Source organism: Tinamus guttatus, unplaced genomic scaffold, assembly GCF_059628265.1.
Source record: "Tinamus guttatus ecotype Peru unplaced genomic scaffold, ASM5962826v1 Tinamus_guttatus_pri_ptg000343l, whole genome shotgun sequence".
Taxonomy (NCBI): Eukaryota; Metazoa; Chordata; class Aves; order Tinamiformes; family Tinamidae; genus Tinamus; species Tinamus guttatus.
The window spans coordinates 928,488-946,525 of NW_028288877.1; the positions used below are offsets into that span (position 1 = coordinate 928,488).

An 18,038-nucleotide genomic window follows, 5' to 3' on the forward strand; every position below is an offset into this window, starting at 1 on the left:
CCTGAGGAAGCATAAGGAGACTCCTTCCTTCTTGGGCTCTATTTCCACAAACACAGGACTAGCTGTAGCAAAACATGGAACTAATGAAGAAAAAAAACGCATGCTTTCATTTCTGTTTTGGCAGGACAGCAGAACTTTGGGTACATAATATATGTGATATGTTGGATTATAGCAATGAAATGTTTGTCTCACTGTAAAATTATCTGCACTACCTTAAATTTCAGAAGAAATTTTGAATTCTTCTAGCTCAGCACTCATACCCTTTTTAATGTTTATCCCTTTACCTGATTTTGACTCTTCACCATGCTGAGTCAAAAGCTAGAGACAAGACTATTTAGCACAGATTTGCTACTATTTGGAAGCTATCCCAGTGTGAGCTGATATATTTATACTCTTGAGAATAGGGGAGCAATTAATATCACTCCCCCTTGCTAGCCAGTGGAGCACAGCATGGAAATCCTAGGGATGCTTGCCAGACAAATGTCGAAAGAAAAGTGCTGACTACAGTGGAGCCCTTGCTATCTGTGGGAGATGCAATGCTGCGCTCTCCTAAAGCTGACAGTGAGTAAAGGGTGGTTCATTTTGCCCAGTCCAAACATGCCTACCCTGAAATCCATCTTTTCCTTGGCTGATTTCATGCACCGTCTCTGTTTCGTACCAAGAACAAGCTGAAAGCTGTGATGTAAATAGAACATCTGTTGGAGAAATGTGTTTCTTATTATATGTTTTAGAAAGCAGAATCGAGTCAGCCGTTCAAGAGGTACTTTGAACAACACAGGTAACGTCTGTTGGATGAGCATTGAATCCTTGGTTTACATTATAAAGAAAAGAAGCAGGAGTCAGCTGAGACCAAACTTCCCAAACAGGAAACTGAATTGGAGTGATTCTAAAATGGAATTTTTTTTGTCTCACTACCAGGACAATACCAGTCATGATATATTGTGTTTTCACAGGATACCAGTATGCAATAGACCACTGAATTCAAAAATAAAGGAAGACTGGTTTGGAATTCCCTTGCAGCCAGTAATGTGAAGGATAATTAGAATAGCTTAAAAAGGAAAATAAGTTCTGTGATGCGGTAACGAAGAGTGTGCATATTGGTTAGCTTATAGTCTCCCCAACGATGGAAAATTCCCTCAGAGGAATTAAGGCGTGTCTGTCAAGAAAAAGTTGAAGACTTAAAAAGACAAGTTTTAAGTATATCACAATGATAGATTTTTTTTCCTTTTTTGTAGTTATTATTTCTGGTCTTGTCTAACTAAGTATTGCAATTGGCCAGGCTATTCTCTACTTGCTCTTAGCTTGTGTATAATAATTTATTGCTACAAAGATGGTTCAAGCTGAGTTGGTTGGCATGTTGTTACTGCAAGTGCAATGAATCTAGTCTGTGTAGGAGTATAGTTTTCAATATAAATCTTATAAATCAAATGCACATTTCCAATTAACCATATGTGAGATCAACCGTGTTGAATAAGGGTGGCGTTTCTCTGGTACACTTTAATTTAAAAATTAGGAAGATACACTAACAAACATAAGGTGTTAGCATAGTGAGATAATCTTTATTTATAAGCTGCATTTAGCACCATTTCATTCATGAGATCAGTGTCTACTGACCATCTGCCACAGCTGCTGTCAGCTTCACAAGACTCCTGAACTTTGCCAGTCCTGTGTTAGACTTCAAAAGACACCGCGCCCGCCCACCGCAGTCACCCCGATCCCTGGACCATATTGCAGCCACAGGAAGCAGAGAGTGCTTTTGGCAGGAAGGGAAGAGGCTACCCCTGTGTTTCACTTCTCTCGTTTCAAGGTAGCAGACATTAACTGGCCCGAAGTCACTACTGCTTGAAGAAGCAGCAGCGTGTTCAGCATCAGAGGCCTTCCTAGTGATCAGAATGTTGTTACTCAAATCCATTTGAGTAATAGTTGGAACAAAACCCCCCATGCAGAATGGTTCATAGTAAGATCAGATGAAATGCTTTAGATATTTCAAAATAGTTTATGTGGCACACCAAAAGAGACTTTTAAAGGAGCTTCTAAAATCAAGATGATAGAAACCTTCATTGAAACCTGGAAAGGAAGTAGAACATGGGACACTTAGCTGTACCTATGACTTCTGTCAGTGTAGTCCAGTACAGCTGATTATAGCAACCTTTGAGGGATATTTATCAAGGAAATGCTAGGACATACTAAGTCCTTACTAAACTTCTCCCTTTATATTCTGCCCTCAGGCATTATCATTTCTAAGGCTTCATGGATCTTGATGCACACATTTTTCATACTAACACAGAAGTTTTTGCTGACATTGTTTTCATAGACTCCCATGCCTACCCAGCAGGTCTGGGAAGAGGTTTCTTAGCATGTGTTCCCTCTGCAGGATTAACAGTGGCTGAGTAGGAGCTATTCACACTTCTATTTAAGAGTCTGTGCATCTATTTTTGGCACATCAAAACAGTAACAGACCATTTTGCTACAGGTGCAGAATACCCTGAGTTTCAAATCCCTGTTGCAGACTGTCTCACCTTTTTAGAAATTCAGGCTCTGGTCTAAAATTTCCAAGTGTATTTCCAATTTGGCAACCAAAGAAAGTAAAAAAGCATCCCTTAAGTATGCTAAGCTATAGATAACACTTAATAGTTGCACTATTATTCAGTAAATAACATGTAGTTACAAGATTGTAATTATTTCCATATGCTAACCCTGTTGTTCTGTCATTTCATATAAAATTATAGGTTAGATCACTGCTTTCTTTAAAGTATTAGTCACCATCTGTTACTGAGCTCTGATGCATTTCTAAAGTGCAGGACTTTGGGGACGCTTTGCAAGCAACACAGCTTTATGCTACACTTTCTACCTCTCTTCAATTTTTTGTTGTTTTATTGCCATACTACAAACAAAAGACACCTTGTCAAATAAAAAAACAAAAAGATTTGTGGGCTCCACAGAAGTCAAAATATAAGGAATGCGTAGATTCCTGACGAGAGGCATGAAGCTGGCATGGAGCTGGCATGAAGTCTCTTTCTGGGCTCTCTGAGGAGAGGTGCTCCTGGGACCATTACTTTTTCCCATTGGCAGAGCGCCCATGTGAATTCTAATAACCTGGTAGCAGTTGTTCCTCAAAGCTGGCTCCATTCCCGGAGAGGATCAGTCGGACCAGCCTAGCTTTTATTGTCTATACCATGCCTACGGTGTATGCCTACATAACTTCAAGCATGCCATCTCCTGCATTTCCCCACCTACACTGAATACATATGAATTACAGGTTGGTTCCTGCACTACAGGTGGACCTGTGGCAGCCCAGCAGCACCTCGTACATTGCCGAAGGAACGGTCACCGACCTGCGAGTACCACACAACACGTCCCAGCTTCTGCTGTCCTCCCTCCAGCAGGCCAACATCCCCTACACGTAAGCTCATGTTGCATTTTCTGGGCGTCACAGGTCTGTGTTTGCCACACTGAGTGGCAGAAAGTATGTTCCCCATAGCAATTAGAGTGTCTGAGAGCTAGACTTCCTCAAGAAAATGACCATTTTAATGGAAAAACAGAAAATCTCCCCCAGGCAGGCAGTTTTAATTAAATGTCCTCCTTTGGAATCATTTAGTGTTTTATGTGTACACAAAATCACTTCTGTTAAGAGCAGGATGGTGATGACTGTCACTGATTCTACAGTGTGCCTTGCCTCTCTCTGTATTTAACAGGAAATGGATTTGTTTACAAGCAGGCTGTAAATGAGGACACAAGTGTTAGTCATGAGTTATAAAGGAAAGTGTTGGGCTTGTTTTATAACTTTCCGTTTCCAGTGGAACAACTTAACAACTCCACGTGAAGGATCACACCTTGCTTACAGCGCTCTTTAAAAGCATTCAAGACAGTTGTGAAGGATATAGTTAATCCTATGCTATTTATCAGTATGCTATCTTTATAATAGACAAGAGGGGTGATCTTCTCATTAAAGGCATATCAGTGAGTTAAGTGTATGGATAAGGTATTTGTTTTCTTAAACATTTCCTGGATAAAGCCCTATGTGAGGCTATTTATATCTCAGGAGAAAAGAACTGTATATTATATGCACCATTATAAGTATTTCATTTTTGTGCTGACAATGAACTCTTTCTAAATCTGTCTTTCTAAAAATATGATAAGAATTATAAGGAAATTAATTTTGGAGGCCACGTAGCCTTAGCCATGTGGGTTGAACACTGTTTTAGCTTTGTTTACTTTTCAAAATGAACTGATGATTTCTGTAATTGTTTTCCTCTGCTGGTATAAAAATGTCCCCTAATTACTAGGCCCCATCAGTTTTATTCATGTGTCAGCAGCTGTTTCTGCTCATAGTAATCACCTTTAATGGCAGGACAGAAGGCCATTTTATATGTATTATAAATATGGCAGTTAAAGAACTTGGGTGCAAAGCAGTAAGAGGTGCTAAAGCAAATGTTCTCTGCAATAACCTGAAAATGTGTTATTAGATTACAGTACATGGATTTTCCACGGGCTTCTGTGTTACTTGTTGCCCAGTGTGAATAGTGTGAGTTAGGAGGAAGATGGGCAGTGTTTGTTAATTCCAAAGTGTTTCTTCTCTCTCCCTCTGCACCTCCCAGCCTGGTGGTATCTGCAGGTTGTCGATGGTCAGACCCTGGTAATCAGGTCTCCAACTGCCAGATGGATTAAAATATAGAGCTTGTCCAAAGAAATGAATGCCAGATTTCTTTTACTTATATTTGTGGCACACTATTGCCAGAGAAGCTTTTTTTTTTTAATCTGTTTTGGAACTTGAAAAACTGAGGGAAACAGTGTAAAATCTTAGCTGGACTGGGTGAAGACTGGATAAGTTGCAAGAATTTTCTGAAGACAGGAAGCATTAAGTAAGCATAAAGTGAGGACCCCCTTTCAGAAGAGCAAGACAGGCTCTTCTGCCCAGCATTTAACCCTATGACAGGAAGATGGTCGTGAAAACAGGTCAGACATCAGATCAGCTTTTACTGCACCAAAGTTGTTTAGGTTGCATTCAGATCTGAGAACTTAAGAGCCTTGGGATGTTATAAGCATTTGTAGTACACAATCATTTGAAAGTAAATAAAGACTATCAAATATCATTTGAAGCACAGACGCATAAAGAGAAGTTGTGAAATTAAATTATGTGTGTAAAGTTGAACAAACAGAGCTTGATCCTGGTAGGTACTTAACATACTACTTAGAATTCAGCAAAGCAGGTGAGGACTATAAATAAATCCTTAATTTGCTTAATAAAAGTTACTGATGTTGAATAATATAATTCCTAATTATACAATTACTTCCATAATATATTTGAAGGATATGATAACCTTTACTTTGATATGTGTGTAGATAGACCTATTATCTCTTAAAATATGTGCTGAAGAAGCTATCTTTTTATATCTAGGATTCTCATATCAGATTTACAGAAAGCAATAGAAAAGCAATCTGGACGGAGGCCACAAAGAAATCGAAGGTCTCTTCTTGAGTACAACTATGAAGTATATCACTCGCTGGACGAAGTATGTTAAAATGTTAAAATTCATATTTCACCCCTTTTCTATTACCCCACTCTCTTTACTAAGGCCCAGATTTCGTTATGTGTTCAAGTTAACGATTGCTTGTTGATCTTCAGAAGTGTTCTAAATGTTTCTTTTGTAAATGTAGGCTCCTTTAATGAAATCTGAGAAAAAAACATTATTTTAATACTTATTTCCAAGGTTTATCTTGTTCATGGAACTCCTTTTGAAAGCTTCTGCGTTTTGTTTTTAAAATAAGTCTTCTAGATTTAAATTCTGGTGGATTAAGAGATTTCAGAAACTGAAAAGTCTCACTGAGCCATTTAAGAAAGTAAAATGAGCGAAAGTAAAAAGCATTTAGATAAAGGTCCTTTTATGAGGCATGCTATTCTCAAAGCTAGCTGAGTAAATAATTTCTGTTGATTTCAGTGTACCAGCATATCCAGATAACAGGCCTCACTGACACCTTGACTTTGTCACATTCTGTTCTCATGAAGGTGAGGCCCCAGGGATCCTAGCCAAACACCACTGGGATTTTCATCAGGAATTTTGGATTTCTGTTTTATTTTTCTCGAGCACGGCCTTTCTTTTACTAACTTTATATTTATCCCTGATGCTGTTGCCTTCCTTGATTTGAGCAAGTACCTGGTCAAGAGTTCCTTTCATAGGGCAGCAGATCAGTCCCTTTCAAAAGGACTGAACACTGCATATGAATTTTAGTGTCAGGAACTGGAGCTCTTGAAAATCCAGGTGTTTGAATTTGCTCCAAAACAAAGTCACTAGAGTGAGCTTATGACATGCGGCACCTCTTCAAGATCTGTAAAATAAACAAAAAAAAAAGTAGGATTGACTTCTGCAGGTGCGCCTCTCCCACTGAATCTGTTCACCGTACTGTGTTCTGGCAGGAAGGCTCCGGGGCCTGCTTTCTTTATTACAGTCCTAAGGTGTAATGAAAGTGTCTGCAGCTCTGCAGAGAAAGACCTGGGTGTCATGGTGGACGACAAGTTGACCATGAGGCAGCAGTGTGCTCTTGTGGCCAAGAAGGCCAATGGGATCCTGGGGTGCATTAAGAAGAGCGTCTCCAGCAGGTCGAGGGAGGTGATCCTGCCCCTCTACTCAGCCCTGGTGAGGCCGCATCTGGAGTATTGTGTCCAGTTCTGGGCCCCACAGTACAAGAGGGCTGTGGAGCTGCTGGAGAGAGTGCAGTGCAGGGCCACAAGGATGATCAGGGGCCTGGAACATCTGCCCTATGAGGAGAGGCTGAGGGAGCTGGGCCTGTTCAGCCTGGAGAAGAGAAGGCTGAGAGGGGATCTAATCAGTGTCTATAGGCACCTCTAGGGAGGCAGTGAGGAGGATGGTGCTGGCCTCTTTTCACTGGTGGCCACTGACAGAACTAGAGATAATGGCCACAAACTGAAGCACCAAAAGTTCCCCTGGAACTTATGGAAAAATTTTTAACAGTGAGGGTGACAGAGCACTGGAACAGGCTGCCCAGAGAGGTTGTGGAGTCTCCTTCTCTGGAGATCTTCAAAACCCGCTTGGACGCAGTCCTGTGCCACATGCTCTAGGTGACCCTGCGTGTGCAGGGGGGTTGGACTAGATGATCTCTAGAGGTCCCTTCCAACCTTAAGCATTCTGTGATTCTGTGGTTAGCCCCATTTCCAAGTTTTCAGTGAACAGCAAATGCATTCCAGTGCTATCCATAATAAAATGGAAAGAAAGAAACATGCAACTGAAGGCTGCATCCAGCTTCTGGCAACAGAACCATGAGAACTCATTGATAGTTAAGTTTGTAAAGGAAAACAATCAAATAAGACAAATATTAAATCTATAGAAAAAATGAAAAAATAACACCAAGTAAGAACTAAGCTTAATAATAAAAGTATTACAGCCATTTCCCAAGAAATGCAAAAATTGAAGCAGCAAATTTGTTTCTGTTTTTTTGCAGATCCAGAATTGGATGTATCATCTGAATGAAACTTATTCAGATCTTATTCATATGTTCTCAGTTGGAAAATCCTATGAAGGCAGACCGCTGTTTGTACTCAAGGTAAAGATTAGTCATTAATCAGACCAAAGTCTGGGATCAATGGCAGATGCTTAGCTGTGTGTGTTATAGGATGAACACTGCAAATGCAGGTGATGAAACTTTCTGAAGGAGAAGTTGTGGAGAAGTTGATCTAAGCATCTCTGCATGTGGTCTCCAAAGAACAAACAAATAAGAGTTCGGAAAACAAAGAGCCAAATCCTGGTCATTTGGATTGGATATATGTGGCAATTATAGAACAAGTAAAATTAGCAGTGTCTGGATTTAAGGGAATTGGAAATATTTGTGTTTATAGTCAACTTGTAAAACAATTACCTTAGAGGGGGACTCCAGAAGACTCTGGATCCCTTCTCAGCATGTGCTACATATGTTTCCCGTTTAGCTGTTGACAAAATCCCTGGGCAGAGCACTCTCAACTCACGTTTTTAGGATGACAAATTAAAGGGCATCATAAAAGAGAAAAAAAAAGCTTACACTCAAGGTACTTTCTCTTCACCCACTGCTGCCGAACTCTTAAATTGTATTCTGCATTGTGCTATCCCTGTAGCGTTGGTTTTACTCACCCTGCTTCATGTGATAGCTAAGAACTACATTTTGTATAGGAAAAAGAGGAATTGACAGATCTGATTTTTCCTGCCATTTTCTTTTCCCATAGATCTACTTCATTAGCTTGGCTATACCTGCCTGTCATTTCTCTTTGAAAAGAAAAAAAAAAGTTGCATTCTTTCCTACAAGGAAATTCAAAATGTTCTAGTACTTCTTATATTCTCTCTTTTTTTTTCCAATTTTTGGTTCTCACTATTGTCAAGATATCTATTGATATTTTTATGAATCTTTACACTTTAAGTTAGGTAAAAGATCACAGCCTTACAAGAAAGCTGTCTGGATAGACTGTGGGATTCATGCAAGAGAGTGGATTGGACCTGCCTTTTGCCAGTGGTTCGTCAAAGAAGTAAGTATTTAATGATTTACAGTCAGACAGCTCCTTCGGTTCAAAAAAAATTGCATACTTATTATAACCAATATAATTGTTATTGGTAAGTACAATAACTAGCTGTTATGTATTTTTTATTATTATTTGTAGAACACTAAGTGCTTGATAAGTGAAGCTGATAGTGACAGGCAGACACAGTTAAACACAGGACAAAAATATGCCAGACACATGCTGGCAGAAACCTGAAGCAGGAATTTATTCCAAGATATAGAACTGTGGAAATTGTAATTCTGGTAACAGTCCAGGTAGATCCATGCCAGTGTGTGCTGTTTTAGATCAGTTTGGTAAGATCTTTATCTTAAGGACTTAGATCAAAAAAGACATTTCTCTTTTGTGTAATTCCATAGGAACAGAAAGCTGAAATCATAGGCAAATTTGAACCAAAAGATCAATTTTGTATTCTCTGAATATCAAGTAGTTCCCTAATATTTATTCGATCCTATCTTATTGAATTTATTCTTCTTTAATGCATGATATCTGGGGTCTAATCCATGATATCTGGGGAGCTGCAGAGTGGAGCCCATTTTGCAATGCAATTGACAGAAGTCAAGGAAGGCTTCAAAACACCAACAGATGTGCTTTGAGTGCTTTTGCATTTTTTTTTCACAAAATAAAAGATGCAAAATCTTTATGTGCAAGGTTCTTCCTATTAACAGCTTTCTCTCTTCTTTTTGCCAAGTCACTGTGTGATTCCACAATATATTAATAACTCCTCCAGTTTAGGATATCTCCTTTAGATTTTCTAGGAACCCATAAGCCACTTCATATGGGTAAACATCTGCATTGTGCAACACCCCAATGATATTAGAGTATGTCTATCCTATTGTTAGCTGAGATTATCATGTAGCTAACTGTGAAGGTAAAAGGTAAAAGTCACAAGGTTTCTCTGCAGAACTTAGGGCAGGCTACAGGCTGCATGTGTATATAAAAACCTTCTGATTGTTATCTGAGATCCTCTGAGAGTAACTTGCTCATAGGATTGTTCGGCTAAATGTGTAAAAGCATTTTCCTAACTTAAAGAAAGTCTCTGCAGCTCAGAGTTCATTGAGACAAAAATAAAGCACTCCTTGGTCTGTCTGTCTCAGCCGTGCATTGCATTAGCCCAGAGATGGTGTTTTCTCATCTTTCTTTAGCAATATTTCAATCCAGCTTCTAAGCAAAATGCAACAGGATCCGAATACATTATGCTCACAATCTCCATCGTTATATTAAAAAATGGTTGAGAAGGGAGCAGAGACATGATGATTAGATTACATTGGGATATTACTTTTTCTCGTTATATGAAATAGACATTTCATATACTCTGTGGAACTCTGTGGAAATTATAAGTCTGTGTGTGCTTCTAACTCTCTGCAGTTCTCTTTTGCTGGCAAATTCCTTCCCTAAGCACCTCTGCAGCCCAGCAGCATGCTTTCCAGCCTCTTGGATGCTTATGGAGAATTTTGAGAAAGGGCAGTCCAATTGGAAATAGATTTTTCCAGGCACACTTGTGGACTCTAAGGTATAGCACCACAAGCCCCCCAAGACACGAAAAGACACGCAAAAGGAGAAGAGGGATTTAGGGATTTTAGGGAGAGGGATGTTAGCTTTTCTAGCAGCAACCATGTCTGCATGTGTCTTTAGAGTGGAGTGAGTCAAAAATATTTTATGCAACTCTCACTTCAGACCTTAGGTCTGGGGTGAGAGTGGGGAGGCCATAGCTGGACAGGGCTGTGGCAGGACCGGAGCTGGCAGCGTCATGGGGCTGAGATGGGGCCAAGGTTGGGCAGTGGGCAGGGAGAGACATGTCTGGGAGTGCCCCCAGGCCCCTGATACTTGTATCCAAAATAAACTGTGTTTTGCTTATATCCAAACATCGGAGATGATTGAATTCCAGAGCCATTCAGTGTATAGGAAAACTGTTGACCTGTATGCGCAATGAGATGTAAGTAGATGTTCCCCGGCAGTTTGGGAGCTCTCGATATCTTCCTTTCATCTCCAGAAGTGGCAGCCTCCAGATGCTGGTGCTTCTGGCAGCGTGAGGGACGTTGGCACCAGCCGGTGCTCCTGCCTGGTCTGGGTGACCGCTGCGGCTTGCACTAGTGCGGGCAGCAGCAACCCTGCTTGACAGAAACTAGACCTGCTGAGCTGAGCAGGACCCAGCTCCCATCTATTTTAAAATGCAAAGCAGACAAAGGCAGAACAGCCTAGGGAGTTGAGGATGTGAGGCTAAAATGTGCAAAGGCAAGAGGTTGCCTTGCTGCACCAGCCTGCTCTGTATTCAGGCAAATACAATAGACAAAAGACAAGATGAACTGAGGAGTAGGGAAGAAAGCTATAGAAATAGAGTTGTAAAATCAAAGAGAGACAGAAAATGGCAGGAAAGCATTTTTGTTATTTGTTAATAACATTGCAAAGTACAAATCTGAACTCCCTGAGTTCTGAAACAAATTAAAGCAAGGAGCATTCATTGGGGTTTGGATTTTTTTTTAATTATAATCTACTCCAGAAAGAGCTGTAGCCTTGGCTCTGTGTGCTGTAGGTCCAGCGTTAATAAGAGCTTCACGCTCTGTTTCAGTAGAAGGCAGCCCTGAAAACCTTGAGGCTCTTAGCTGAAGGTAATCAGACTGACTGCAGAGATGGACAACACCGGTGACCTCTGGCAAACCCTGCCACATTGTCACTAAATTTCAAGGCTAAAAGCTTGTAGGATCAGAGCTCAAGCTCCCAAATAATGAGTCACGGAGAAATATCTGGTGTGCACTATGACAGGAAAGTCAGATATTTGCCATGGATGGCAGGTTCCAGTGAAGTCCCACTAACTTCAAGCCATACTCAGCTGAAAAGGGCCAGAAAAAAAATAGCAAAAACGACCAAAAAAATGGCCATGGAAATATTACAGAAATGTGGAGGAGTAGGGAAGGAACTGGAGCTGTGAAAATAGAGGGAGCTGATTAGGGGGAACTACTTTGAATGCAGCCTGTAAAGGTGAGTGAATCTAATGCAACCCAGAATTTGTGTCTGCAACAAAAGCTTAAACAAAAGAATATGTTAGCCTAGATTTTAAAAAGACTACATATGATGTAATTATAAATTAAAATGTGTCACTAAATTAAAAACTGGAAAGAAGGGGTTATGTGTAGTTGCTTTGTAGAAAGCAGTATATTTTAGCCAGATATGCTGCAATTAATCCAATCTAAGATGGGAGCTTCATATCAAGGTGCAAACAAGTCATGCCTTTGAAAGTACAGTAACCCCACCACCATATTCATCCTTGCATCCTCAAAAGCGTAGTGGCACTTCTTAGCAAAAAAAAAAAAAAAAAAAAGAAAAAAGAAAAATGGCATTTGTTGACCTGATTCAGCAAACTTCCATCTCAAATGTGAAATATGGTGTTCTCTTCAGACTCTGAAGGCCATTATATTTTAGAAACATTTAAATTTCCATAGTTTCTTCAAAGTAGTTCTGTTCTACTTTGAACATGGGCCAGCTTACATTGCATTCCACATAATCACATTACTTTAATGTGAGATTGTTGTGGGATTTTCTCCTGTACTAGCAATGCTACTACCATACTGTCTGCCTCCTCTGAGATAGCCTATCCAGGATCTAGGGTCTTTGCTGGAAAAGTGTTCAGAACTATTTCTGAGCTTTCTGGGCTTGATCAAGGTGACTCGATAAGTTTGGTCCAAGCATTGGCTTGATTAGACGACCCAATACACTTCCATCACCCCTAAGCACATGCCCACTGGAAAGCAAATGTATAGCAGAGAAATCTGAAACTGCAACTCTAAAGCTCTGCTTATCCCGCACGCTCCAGCGTCCCTTAAAGAGGGGCTGTAATGGATGTCTCGTCTCAGGAGAATCCCAAATCTGTATAGGATTCTCAGTACACTCCTCATACTTGAAATCTGTGAGAAGCACGTCTGAAAGACCAAATTCTGAAATGTATGTCCTGTGATCCCAATTATGTGAGTTCCCAAATTACCCTAGGGTATGTGTTTACACTTCATCTTGCCCCCACAGAGCAGACAGACAACCCCAGACAGAGAGGCTAAGGGGCTGAGGGCGGATTTGTTTTTTAAAGCTGTCATTAATATTGATTGCTGCCAAAACCAGGACTGAATCCTGTCTTTTCACTCCATAATAACGAGCTAAGAGAGACTGTCCCAGGAGCAAAATGGCAACACTTGCCTCCGCCATTCTGCACTTGAGACTGATTTATGAATCACCTTGTGGGATGCATACTGCCAATTAGCTAGCCATCAGACTTGCAAACATGCCCCAGAGACCAATTTTTTACCAGGAATTTTGCAGAGTTCGAGACCTCACATTCTTCTTCAGGAATGTTTATGAAGTGTTTGACTGTAAAGACAGGATACCTAAAATAACAGAGCAGACACATATACAGAAGTGTATAAGGATGATTGTGTGATCAGAGCCAAGGGCCAAGCAGGAGACCAAGGCAGTGTGAATGTTAAAAGGGTTGGCTCTGGTCCTCTGCTGTGCAGGCTACATGCCTACAAGGCCATAAAGCTATAAGCATCCTGAATTTAAGAACTGTTGAAAGCCAGTGTAGCATTTCTACTCATTCTGCAAAATTCCACAGTGTGTGTCCTGATGGACAAAACATCTGTGATATGCTGCCTCATCGATCAGAGAATCGTTCACTCAGTCATTCCTTCCAATGCTGAAGTCCACACTTTAGGAAAAAAAAAAAAAACTTCAAGGTCTGGGTGACTTCAGAGCATTGCTGAATCATCTCAAAACTGTTAAGTTTTCAGCATTCAGAAAAAAATATTTCCCTTTTCTGTCTATAGTGACTGAACCTCAAAAATCTGGCTGCTCTCCCCTTTTGATTGCAGGATTTAGACATCAGTTTTTGATCCACTTCAAAAATACTCTAATATCAGGATTTTGTAAGATAGTTATGTGGAGCAACACACTAGCATTTGTTAAATGTTGTATGTTAGACCTGTCACTTCTTAATAGACTCAAGTCCTTTGGACAGAAACTGATGAAACACCACATTCCTATAGTCCAATATTTCACACTACTATTAATTTAAAGCCTGCTCATTACCCCTACATTTAGAGGTGCTCCAAGACAACATAATTAGTTCATTCCCCATTATATGCTTTCCATCTCCATTTTCTGGAGTTCTCCAAAACACAGATTTTGAACTAAAAAAAAGGAAAGGAAGCAAGAATTTGACTGTTCCTTCCTATACAGAATGCCCTTCCTATTCCTGGGGAAGGATATCCCACTAGTCTTAATATCTTTGATTGCTGTCTCTCAGACACTTAAAGAGCTCTAAAAATTACATGAAACATTCAAAACTGAATCTCTTGTGTCAGAGGGATGTAAAAACAAGACTGCACCCATAGCTTTTTCCCATCGCCCATTAGAGATACATTCCTCCTTTCCAAGGTCTGTTCCGTTTAGGTGATACTCTTCATCTCCCTTTGATTTGAAATGTTCTGTTGTTCTTTAAACTAATGTCTTCTTGCTGTATAAAGTTTTCATTTCTGGACGTTCCTTCTGTTCATCCATGTTTGTAGTTTTTTAGGAAGGCATCTTGAATCCCCGCAATCTCCCTCACAGCTGCCAGTGATTATGGCACTGTGAAGACTGGACTCTTCCACCTCAGAGGACCAGTCAGCTGGTAACAGATCTAAAAATGCTCTGCATCTCTTTCAGTAAACATAGTGCAATTATTAGAGCATAATTCTTATTGCTTGTCAACCCCTAGTCCCTGTAGCTGGCTTTAGCTGCCTAACCTCAGAAAAAAAAAAAAAAAAGTGATTTATCTGAGTGCTCTATATATCCATTATCTGTAGGGAAAATCCATCTGTCTCATCTGCTAGCATCTGTATCTGAAACACGCAGCCTTACTTACTGTTAGCTAACTCATTCTTTTCTATCAGGACCTTCTGCCTGGAGCACTGATTGGTATTTCTCCGTCAGAGAGCTCCCATCTTTCAGTCCCTTCACTCACTACTTCATTCATCAGCCTTTCAACAGCGAGAGGTGCTGCTCCAAATTAAGAATCTGTTCCAGCCTCATGATTTCTCTCTTCTTCCACACACCGTTCCTGGCATGCCAAGCATTGCAAGCGTTCGTGGCATAATCACACTGGTCTGTGTCTGGTTGCTGCTCAGCGTCCTCTCTCCACCCCACAGCTGCTTCAATCCTGACCGAGTTCTGCTATTTCAGCAGGATCTTGCAGCCCTGCTCTGCATTTCTGAGTCTCCCCAGCACATCCTTGCTACCGAAGGCAGAGCAAGGAAGACAAAGTAACAGTGAACGCTACCAGTAAGCTCTTCTAGGAGTGGGCTCTCAGATGTCATTCTCTTTCTCTTTTTTTCTTTTTTCAATGGATAAATCCTAAACCAAGGCCAAAAAAGTGGAATGCAGTTCCATGGTACCACCACAACGAGGCATGTGATGCATTGTTTTACCAAGAGCTGAGGCAAACCCTCCTGCTATGCAGCATTTCTTTCTCTTTTGGTCCGTGATGGATTTTTCCAGGTTCTGTTCAAAAGTAAAGATGTTCAGAAGAGAAGGTTTTTACCTTTGACACGATAGCTCCATTACTGCAGAAAAAATTACAGGAAATAAATGTTACATTATTTCTGCTGTGTACTTCCAATTACTCAGCTGCATTCTCCTGAAAACTTACAATCTTAAGAAGGTAAATATTGCTTCCATTTGTGTTTTTCACAATGTGAATGCATTTCCATAAAATAAAGATATCCCTACAGCTATGTTTTGCTTGTAGGTTCTTCAATGACACTTGCTAGTGCAAACTCCTGTGAAAGTATTAATCACTAGGTAATTCAAGTACAGCCCTGTGATGACTTTTAAGCTGCTGGGTATGTTTCTCTTCAATGTATGAAGAGAATTCACATCATTGCTCAAAGACATTACTGGCCCCATTGAAATTCTGCTTCGTGTTTTGACAGTCCAGTCTGATGATGCTGAATGAGTAGGACTTCAGTAGAAACTACTGACACGCAGAAGCTCTGCTTAGCGTGAAAAAGGAATGTGAATAAATTCTGCATGCTGGATAATTTAGCTATTTCAGAAACTGTATTAGAGGCATTTTTTTGCATCTATTTAACTGAGTCTCAGTAATTTAATTAAATGATGCATCAAGTACTTTCTCTTTGTTTGCCTTCACTAAATAATACCTGGACTGACATCTGTGGGAGGTAGGGAGGTGAGAAGCAGGAGGCGACTGCAGCCAGCTTCTTCCCGCCAGGACACTGCACTGGTCTGGGTGGTCCCCGCCACGCACAAGCCTCTTGGACCTGGTGGTTGTTTCTCTAGCACATCACTTATTCAGGGTGAATGTTTAACCCAAAACCAGGAGCAGAAGCAGCAGATTGTTACCGTAAATTTAATAATAATGAATTGTGGGACAACAAATCATTATTAATCTCAGCTACAATTTTAGAGTTTCCCTCAACCCCATCTCTTTGCTTCGTCTTTCCCAGGGAATGCCCTTCCTTTATAAAAAAGCACCACTGCATCCTAAAGCCCTTTTAAACTCTTGTGCCTTATTGCTTTGGCACTTTACGGCATAGCTCTTTGCTTACTTTGTTCCCTCCAAAATTAAATTTCCGATGGAGGAGATCCTCAGCCAGCCTAGCTCTACCAATGACCACGGTCCTTTGCTCATCCAGATGATCCAGTCCCCTTTTATTGATCACAGGTTATTTCCCCATCCCCCAGGCAGATTGCTTGCACGTTGTTGGCAGGGTTCCTGTGTCATCTGCTCATTCACTAATAAAACTATTCAGCATTTATTGGGCCAGGCTGGCTCTGTGCATTCAGCAGCAAAGCAGCTATTGATTGCCTGATGGGGAAGCAGAATCCAGCTGTATAAAAGCAGCATTATTTTGTATTCGGAGGGCTCCATGCAAACGGCAACACAGTTAATTCACTAATGGTTTATACGCGGATCGCTTGTGTCATGGAGAAGAGAAAAGGTATCAATGCTGTGGGGTTGTTTTTATTGTTGGGAGGATTTAAGAACCACGTCAGGATGGGCAGCCGTGTGCTATGCTCTGGCAGTGACACACCTTAATAACGGTAAGGCTCATGCCAAAGACTGCACTCTTAAGGGTGATAAGCGTACACACTTGCTGTTGTCTTACTGCATATATCAAATAGATTTGTCAGATAAAAGCACAGTGTAAAGGATGAAGTATTTCCAGCAGAAAGGAGCTGTGTGGTCTCACTCACACCAGCTGACATCATTAACACTCTCACTTTCCATGAATGAAAGTGTTGCACCAGATCCATTAGAATTTAAATGAATTTTTCCTCTAAAAGGGTAACAAAATTATAAAGATAAATATGCTTGAAAGAACAGAAAGGAATCATTGATGTGCTTGGGTTTAAATCAATGTTAAGACTTTACATTTCCAAGAGTGTGGCTGTAGGATGGTATTGCTTTCCGAAGTCTCTCATACCATTTCTTCAAAGATAGCAGGCATTAAAACAACACAGATTATCTTTAAAAAATGAAAGGACAGTTGACATTTTGCAATGCGTATTTTATTTTGTTATTTAAGTGGTGATACTTCTAAAAATTTGCCTAACAAAGGGAGTGTTAGGTTATTATTATAGCATTCCAGTTTGTAGCACAGAATATAACTTTCAGTGTAATAAAATGCACAAGTAGAGATGTAACTTGCAGACAAAGAATGACCTACATAAAAACAGCTACAAGTAAGTATGTCTATCTCATTATCTAGGATACATAAATACTTACTACAGAGGTACAACCTGAGCTGTATTTTTTCATACTGTATAAAAAGAGAAAAGCATTAAAAGTCAAGGAAGCGGCGTGTGGGGACTGACTTGCTCCCCAGCCATATTATTTCTCTCTGAAATATGCATGATAAAAATTCTCATTTCCCTTGGCTCGTATTTTGGACGATGTCTGTTTTCACTGCAGTAACAAAGTCTTACAGATTTAACATCCACACTTACCATATAGACCCTGAATCCTGTGAAGATTTAAATGCCTGGCTAATTTAATGCATAGAGTAGCCCCAGTTACTTCAATTCTGCATGTGGAACAGTAATGAAATAGAGCTCTTGTTTCCATGGCCATTATTTTTGAGTAACCATTGCTTTCAATTTTGAACAAAAAAATACTTTTTACTATAGCAGCAGTTCTCTGAATACCAATAACTTGTATCCAGATGTTTTTATGATACAGTTTCCCAATAAAAGTAAATAGAATAGCCGTACAATAGCATTCCAGCTAGAAAGCTTTGGGACTTTCTAGCACATGAGCCAGGAGGCTTGTGATGTGTGTATTGGCTGGGGACGGTTTTCCCTCCAAAGCCTGGTCTCTCTCTCCTCTCCCCCGCGGTGCCCAGAAGCCTATGAGATGGTTGCACATGCAGAGTCACGCGTTGTGAGGGAAGTCAGGGGCTGGAAACACCGCAGAACAGAAGAGCTGTAATTGCAGCATCTGCACGAGAGGAGC

The 18,038-nt window shown here is 40.4% G+C and overlaps 1 protein-coding gene across 1 annotated transcript in view; it reads left to right on the forward strand.

The window, feature by feature from the left end:
• The window catches only part of CPA6 (carboxypeptidase A6), a 45,269-nt gene that overhangs the window by 14,342 nt on the left and 12,889 nt on the right, over positions 1–18,038 (forward strand). Inside the window, exons 3-6 of the mRNA XM_088529741.1 lie at positions 3,279–3,403; positions 5,399–5,513; positions 7,459–7,560; positions 8,405–8,509. Coding sequence (XP_088385867.1) covers positions 3,279–3,403; positions 5,399–5,513; positions 7,459–7,560; positions 8,405–8,509 — 447 coding nt within the window. The remainder of the gene's footprint in view (positions 1–3,278; positions 3,404–5,398; positions 5,514–7,458; positions 7,561–8,404; positions 8,510–18,038) is intronic.